At 35.8% G+C, this 8,724-nt stretch overlaps 1 protein-coding gene across 1 annotated transcript in view; it reads right to left on the bottom strand.

Annotated features, from left to right (window-relative positions):
* Window positions 1-2,979: 2,979 nt before the first annotated feature.
* The window catches only part of LOC117100226 (acid-sensing ion channel 1A-like), an 11,412-nt gene continuing 5,667 nt past the window's right edge, over window positions 2,980-8,724 (bottom strand). Inside the window, exons 5-11 of the mRNA XM_033239824.1 lie at window positions 6,860-6,978; window positions 6,259-6,446; window positions 5,559-5,703; window positions 5,409-5,465; window positions 4,705-4,864; window positions 3,849-3,940; window positions 2,980-3,694 (exon numbers count right to left, since the gene is read on the bottom strand). Of these exons, the coding sequence (XP_033095715.1) occupies window positions 3,591-3,694; window positions 3,849-3,940; window positions 4,705-4,864; window positions 5,409-5,465; window positions 5,559-5,703; window positions 6,259-6,446; window positions 6,860-6,978 (865 nt within the window). The 3' untranslated portion in view covers window positions 2,980-3,590. The remainder of the gene's footprint in view (window positions 3,695-3,848; window positions 3,941-4,704; window positions 4,865-5,408; window positions 5,466-5,558; window positions 5,704-6,258; window positions 6,447-6,859; window positions 6,979-8,724) is intronic.

Genomic DNA, 8,724 nt, shown 5'->3' with positions numbered 1-8,724 from the left:
TACAGTATTTCAAATTGTGTTGTGCCATCATGTATAGAAGATTATCAGATTTTTCTGGCCTTATTGTTAGCAATGTTCCACTGTTGTATACAGTAATACGATAAAGCCTTTTTTACAACTTTGCAAACTTGTGATTTATGCAATCTAAAGCCCTGTTTAGACTATCAAATTTTATTTGACAAAAGAAACGTGACTTGCCTTAATATGGTTGTGATGACATCACACCATGACTATATATGGGCATACAACAGTTTTTTGTCAAAATAAAAATTGATGTTTAGACAGAGCTTTATCGTCTCGAAATAAGAACACCTTTTCTCATTTATATTGTGAAGAATTGGACTTTGTCAATGTTCAGGAGGTGAATTGTCATAAATAAGAAATTGATAAATGCACTTCTTTAACGAAATGTTATATTAAGTGATGTTTCTTTTATTTCTTAAAATACACGATATACATCAAATAATAAATATTTGTAAGCTATTTGTATTAAGCTGAACCTTTAGTGATGTGACCAATTCTATGGCTTTGTGAGTTAACAATGACTAATGACAGCAATAATGAAGGTCTACATATGGACTAAAATATTTGTTACTACTTGAAGTAAAATACTACCTTTATGTTATAAATTAATGCAATATTTTAATTGAATACTGTATTTATACATTTTAAAATTCAAAAGAAATCAAATCTAGCATTTCAGAAAACTTTTACATGGCTCATAAATTTCCTTAAATTAGATAAATTGAGGTTTCAACAAGTAACGCCCTCTATTGTCGTAATCAAATGACTGGATTGAAACATCATTTCACTGTGAATAAAACCACTAATTTGTAATCGATATTTATCATAGGTGGAATTATTGATGGGTTTTAGCATTAGTGGGCCTTGCAATTTGAATTTAATCTAATTGGAATAAACTTTTGTGCAGGAATAGGAGATTCTGCAGCTTTCGAATACTTTATATGATGAACTTGTGGCACAAAGCCATAGGAATGGTCCAGATAAACTAAAACAGGTTTTCTTTTTTAAAACTAAGAAAATGCATGAAATTGGATCCATTTTTGTGGTACTAGCAGATTTTATGCCATATTTTTTATGTACAGTGTAAAATATGGATTATTTTCATGGAAAAGTTGGTGTATATTTGAACAGTTATTGAAAAGTCTTATTTCGTGGGGTATTTTCCCATACAGTATATTGAGTCTTTTGTTTATTCTGTTCTGTCTTATTTTTGGGGATATATTTTTTTTTATTTCTATAGTCTGAATGTAAATATTGTGAGTATTATCAATATTGAGAAGATTTTTTTCTCTTATATGCTTTCATGCCTTTTTCTGTAAATATCTGAATAAAAAAGGTGAAATCGAAATGCTGCATCTGTGCACATGAAACCGTAAACAATATCTTGTGTTGCACATTTTCTAGAAAGTTTCCATGTTTTTTTTGCATTTTTTTTTTTTTTTTGTTCTTTTTATATATATGTTTTAGGCCTATTAAAGTTGGTAGCTTACATGTTTTGCTTTTTAATGAGCAATGAACGCCTCCCTCGAATGAACGCCCTGCAACGTTTATTTTCTCTCACATAAACCTAGATTACAAAATTAATGGAAGCAACATCATTCTCAACACATTGTATTAATTTTTTACTCAAGACTAATACAATTCTAATAATACAAGTCTAACCTGGTTGGGAGATCAATAAGCGTTATGATCACCCAATAACACATTCTGTCAGCAATTATGTGTTGCAGTTCCGTATTACGGTGAAAGTAAACGGCGTTATTTGAGTATATAATTAATGTTCGTGGTAGTTTAGTTGGACGGCAGCATAAGACGACACTTGACGACGTACGTATCAAGGTTCTTTAATTGTCACTTATTTATTTGAGATTAACAGTCACGCAGTCTGTTGATGTACACACTTCGACACTTACAAAAAGAAAAACCTTGAATTAAACGAAACACAACCATCGTTCACTGACATCTGCATGTGCGTGCAGTCAAATTCCTCCTGCGCCATTCTATTCGATCTGCAAACGTATTCATTGAAGTTTACTACGTTGCCAACTACATGCAGTAACGAGAGTGTTCAACCATTCAACCGCCTGCAGACATGCAAAACACTATACACTATACTGTATACCCAAGACAGCAATATCATTACACGCATTTTTTACGTAAGGCACATACGACTTAATTTGGTACCAGGGTGTAATTACTACGCGCCAAGAAAGAGGTCAACGTTCTTCCATATACTTATCTATGGAACGCCACACGTTAGCGAGGTCCGGGATTTGGGAACGGCGTTCATGCTAGAGGCGCTTATTAAATCTAGATCATCATGATGTCTAAAATACCGAAACTGAGAAAACAAAAGCTTCGTACTTCGCAAAATCTTCACTTGACATGTTGTATTGTCGTTGAATGTGTGTCTCATAATATGGGGGTGCCGGGAAGGCACTTGATGATACCCTGGGGACGTAAGATGTGTATAAGAGACAGTCCATATACTTATCCACCTAATACCAAAACTAATGAATGCCTCCCTCGAATAAACCCCCTCAAAAACCCTTCTCAACAATTAAAATAACAACAGTATTGATTTGTAAGGTCTTTTCTTCTTTCTTGTATATAAACATAGGAAAAAAAAGTAAAATCTAAATGCAGTATACAATAAGCAATGAAATGAACAGTTGAAATACAAAAGTATACCTTTAAATATTGTTATCTATTAAATATTATATTGAATACAGACAATAGACCTATATCTTAATATTTGAGGTTGTACAGAGAATACGTTTAATCCCACGCATCTTCTAGATCAAAAAACGTTGGTTACTTAAGTAGTCAGGATCGGTATGTTGGGGGGTTTTGGGGGGTTTTTTTACACTCGCATCTACATTACCATTAGAAAAATATAATAGTCCGTCTGTTTTTTGTTTGTTTGTTTTTTTTTTTTTGGGGGGGGGGGGGGTTCGGTATAGACGTCTTGTCTGGCATTCTTTAAAGATTTCTAACGAAGCACTAGGTTCCAGCCCGCCCAACTTTTCCCCTATTTTTTAAATATTCAAATCATTAACCGTTTTTAAGTTTTTCGTCAAATATGATGTTTTTGTCTTAGAAAAAAATCAGTTGTACAACATATATTGTACAACAATTTTTTTTCCTCCGGAGCCTGACTGTAGAGTACGTTGCCGTCCCAAGCGCAGCTCTCGGTTAAGAAAATTCTATTGTGCCCAACAAGGAGTCGTTATAGTGAACAACTGTAACAACTTTTATCTATTTATATTTGTGTATATGGTGTACTGCTTCTTAACCTTGGAAAGAGAATTTCATGTGAACTTTTACGTGACATTAAAGAGAAACTTGAACTTGAACTCGTTCTACACCTAGCTAGGCTTGGCTTATAATTGTCCTTTGCACGTATGCGAACATGTGTCGTATACGTCTTCGACTTGGTCTACTGTATCTTGCCGGAAATTCATTTCCCCAACATTCTTGCTGGTAAGCCTTATATTGATTGGCTGTTGTAGATACGTTCGCCCATCTACACACACACACGATATGGGCCTATCTAAATATAGGCCCTATTCAGTACTTGCATGAAAGTGGCGGAACATGTAGTCTATGAATTCAAAAACTGACAAAATACTTATGCCCAGGAATATTCCCATCGATCCACCAATGTCCGCTGCAACATGAAGAAAAATTTTAAATATTAGTTTTAAAAATAATTTATCATTAATATATATAAACAAAGAAGTTACTGTGCTTCAATTTGAGATGATCCCAAGAATTGATTCTACATTCTATGCTTGAATAGGCCTATGAAGTGGTTAACGTACCTAGCAGATTGTACCATTTATACGCTGCTTTTTGTGTTGTTTCTGTGAACTTAAGATCTTCAAAATACGTCACGAGTTCTAGGAGGCTTCTTCTGTGAAACGAAAATGACACATACACTTACAAGCCGAAATAGAAGGCTCCCTCAATATTTTATACGCGATAAATGACAACCTGCATCAGGGAGCACGTGCTTCACTGAAAGCTGAAGTATAGCATAGATTTTAGAAAGACTGCAAGAAAGTATGTGGGGTTAGTTTCTCATTCTTATTGCAATGTCTACAAACATTTTGTTTGGAACGCGTGTGCTTGGTAACTTGTGTAGGCCTAGGACTAAGTGATAATTTTAAGGGGGCCTACGTGCCAGTGGTTTACGGTTCAAAAAGAGTTCTCAGCAGGCCTAACAATAAACTATAAGAATCATAATTAAAGATTGTGCACTCGTTCATGTTAGCAACAACTACCGTAAATCTAGACATTTGTCTATAGACTTTTCATATAAAGTAACAACAAAATACTAACTTCAGTGATATTTTTCACATGATCCTAAATGACAAAACTAATTGTCGCAGGCGCTAGACCTAAACATTTTTGGAATTTTCAGTGCAGTCATTATTAAGAGGCGCTTACACATTGTTTTTAGCTAGCATATTCAATCTGCTCTCCATCATGAACCGAGAGGTTTTGTTTATTCAAAATAGAATATAGGCCTAAATAAGAGCGGCGCTCCTTTAGTTCTAAAAAGTCACGTTAGCGAGGTCCGGGATTTGGGAACGGCGTTCATGCTAGAGGCGCTTATTAAATCTAGATCATCATGATGTCTAAAATACCGAAACTGAGAAAACAAAAGCTTCGTACTTCGCAAAATCTTCACTTGACATGTTGTATTGTCGTTGAATGTGTGTCTCATAATATGGGGGTGCCGGGAAGGCACTTGATGATACCCTGGGGACGTACAAGTGCCTGGTACACGGCACGGGACAGGAGCAATGACGGTCAACCTGTTCAACGTATTCGTCTGTTGGAAAAATGAATGAAACTGACGATCCATTGGCATTTATTTTTGGCAGTGGCCATTGTTACACCATTCTTAAATATACCTATAGTACCTAATTCTGATTTGATGGTATTGTAAGTATGCACTGGATAAGGACAATAACATCTAATTAGAATTAAGAATTTATTTAAGACTGGGTAACAAGATTTGCCAACTACATCGGATACTGTTATATATCTGTCTCTTATACACATCTAGATGTGTATAAGAGACAATATATAAGCTAAGCGACGTTCGTGCTGTCTTTTCTAGCGTGGAATGTAGGGCTGTGTTATTACTTCTAACCACTTTTATTAATTTTATACAACTGAACCAAAGAATTTTTTGTTGAAGGGCTATGCTTGATAGGCCTACGATTATAACATCGTATGTTCATATTCGAGCACTGTTATTATTTTTCTATTTGTTTACATTATAAGTTATATATGCCTATACATCTATATCTGTTATTGTCTCCATCGCAATGTAACGTTACGTCAACAATCTGATGATAATCCATACTTACCCATCATGGGTTTGGAGCAAACGTACTCTTGCGATGGTGAACAAACCGGAAAATCCCCTGCAAAAGTTCAATAGGAAATAATAAGACTTTTTTCTTAACTTTTTATTTGATCTTTCTTATTTCCTCCCCCCCCCCCCCCCCCTCTTTCACCTGGCATAAACGCGTCCTTGCATTTGCAATTTTCTGTGATAAATGTTGTCTGGCAGTCCAGGTAACATCCCATAATAGAATAAGGCGTCACGTGGTCGAGCGTTCTATTACCACAGTCTCCAAATGGGGCTTCCAAGTTGTAAATCTATAAAATCAAATATAAAGTTTTTAATTTGATATGGTGTTCATGTTTTTCGGAACCGAATTAACCTTGACTAAGATACACTATTTTTATTTTTGCAATTTACAGACCATTCATCCCACATCTCTTCATTGTGGTCCATAACAAACTATTTTACTATTATAATGCAATACGCGAATTATCCTGTATTATTATAAAGTCAGTCAGAAGCAGTGGTGGTGGTGTCAGGGATAGAACTTCCCCCTCCCCCACTCTCCGCCCGTCAGACAGTCCTGGATCCCCCGTTGTCCGACGCCACAACGAGGTTGTCGGACCAACAATATATATTTTTTTTTCATATCCAAATAATGTTATTTAGATTGCCAATCCCTAATATTGTGGTTTTAAAGCACAATTTTGGGTCATAAACCATAAACTCCCTCCCAATAAACCCTACCAGGATTGTATTTCGGCATTCTGGCCGATGCTCTGGTCGGCCCCTTGGCTTGGATCCCCCGTCAGATTGGCAAATTTCGGGAGCCACCACTCATGCCGAGAAAGGGATACAAAATACGGTACCTTGGAAACGTGAACTTCGGCCACATTGTACGTGCCAGGCCCGACCACAAAACCGAGGTCGTTCGCAAGTCCCCTCGGAATGTCCAGTTGATGGTGTAGTAGTACTTTAAAGCCGACTGACGTACGAGGCCCTACCATATACTCGTCAACTTCAAGATCAAGCTGAAGTCGCAGACCAAACCTTGCACCTAATAGAGGGAACATTCAGTGATATTAAATGATGATGATACAATGATTTTTTAAAAGAAACAAACGTATTTTCACCATAGTTTTGTTTACATAGGCCTAACAATGCTGCTATCTTCGAAATATATAGTTAAAAACTTATCTCTTCTCCATCTCATTATAAGTTTTTTGACTCACATTTAAATTGTTTGTTTTTGTTTTTGTAATAATATTTAAAATCAGTTTCCATAATCTTACAAGCATTGTTAAAACATCAGTAGTTAATGTGCACTTTGAGTAAATGCCATTGTCATAGCGTCACTTAACATTGCTTTCTGCCTTGGATATCGGCGATATATATAAATCCTTGCTGGTTGAGTGATTGATTGACTGATAAAATAAATAATGGCCCGTCTAATTTTAGGACTTTACAAACCCTTGTTGTAGACGACTTTCGGAGTATTTAATGCGGAGTTGAAAGTATGACAGAGGCCGAAATCTGTCAGACTGGATTCGAAGTCATCGGCTGAGCATTGCTGGCCCTGCCACTCACATCTGAAAACAGAAAACAAAATGTTGAAATCAATAACAGAATAATGTTTCATGTAAAACCGAAGGACGTTATTAGCCCACTCTATTCTAATTTTCCATTAATCATTGATCACTCAGCAGTAAAAAACAAAATATTATCAATACTGCCGTGGCGCAGATTGAACGAACATTTTTCAAAATTATTCATCATATTAATCAAGCTTTTAATGTTAATTCAATCATCATTCACGTAATCATTCGACTTGATATTGATTGAATAGAATCCAGTTTTATGGAGAGATACATTGAGCACAGAATTGGTTTCTGTCCCTAATGAAGATAGACTACATTTGCAGAAAATTGACTAACGCTTAATATCCATAAATCAAATTACGTAAGTACCGGTACAAAATCAATAATACTGTCTACATTAAACAATGTTAACGGTATGAATAAAATAATATCAAATATACCCTGCGCAAGTGATACGTCTAAGCATATTTTTTAAATGATGGCTAAATGAAATTGCAAATAGCCTTGGCTCACACTTAAACGCTTTAAACGCAAGAAACTCAAAACAGATATGTTTCGCCGTGGCCTATCACATTTCCTTTTTGCGAAGAGTTTTGCTGCGTTATATTATTAGCATTAGGCCTATATATTATTAGCTTACATTAGCCCTGTCAGCCAACCTTAGCATACATTTTCTTTTTTGATACCGGTACTAGGCGTCTAATGGACCTTTCCGGCGTGTAAGAAATACGGTACGCACTTTGTCGCACAAACGCATGAGATTACGTACCGTACGTACGTTTACGCTGTCTTTTTGTTGGATGCAGTAACGAAATATTGCAGATAACTTGTTCATTATCTCGCTTACTCCCAGTCAGGGTTATTCAATTCATCATCATCACATACAGTTCTCCCATCGATATAGCAAATGCATTTAATGAGTATTTTGTCAACATAGGTAAAGAAATGGCTACAAGAGCAGGGAACAACCTAAACAACTACAGAGCATATATAAAAACAAATGTAAAGAATTCAATGTTTTTCCAAGCTGTCACTGAAAATGATATTGTGAAATATATTAGAAAATTAGTAGGCCTACATCGCGGTCTAATTTGTTCAGGGAGGCTTAAACGATACTGCCTAGGCCTTAAGCCTACATCAACTGCCGCCGAGCACGTTTCCTGCTGGACATCGTCGTGTAGGCCTAGGCTAGCCTAGGCCTGGATTTGCCTGTTTGGAAAACGCTTCAAAACGTCAGATAACTTTCATACGGAAAGACTCCCATCCATTCCTATCACTTATTAACTTCTGTATATGGAGTGCCACAGGGCACAATTTTAGGGCCTCTGTTTTTCTTGTTGTATATAAATGATATGCCTGATGTTTGTAACAGATCTGACGTTATTATGTTTGCAGATGATACGAATGTATTTCTGCAACATGAAAATGTAAATATGGCATTTACCATTATGAATAGAGAGCTCGCTTATTTAGGCTCATGGTTCTTAGCTAATAAACTAATTATCAATGTCTCAAAGACAAAATATATAATTTTTAGAGGTAAAAATAAACCAGTTGACATAGGTAATAATAAGTTATCTATAAACAACAATACAATAGAATGTGCAGATTTCATAACATTTCTAGGAGTAGAACTTGACAAGTTTTTAACTTTCGCACACCATGTAAATTATATAGCTAACAAAATCTCTATTATGATAGGCTCTCTAAATAGACTCAAGACATTTTTGCCGCAAA

Source organism: Anneissia japonica, unplaced genomic scaffold (genome assembly GCF_011630105.1).
Source record: "Anneissia japonica isolate Jap-2015-1 unplaced genomic scaffold, ASM1163010v1 scaffold6788_len1366326_cov149, whole genome shotgun sequence".
Taxonomy (NCBI): Eukaryota; Metazoa; Echinodermata; class Crinoidea; order Comatulida; family Comatulidae; genus Anneissia; species Anneissia japonica.
Note: the sequence above shows the minus strand (reverse complement) of the source record. Positions and strands in the feature narration are given on the sequence as shown.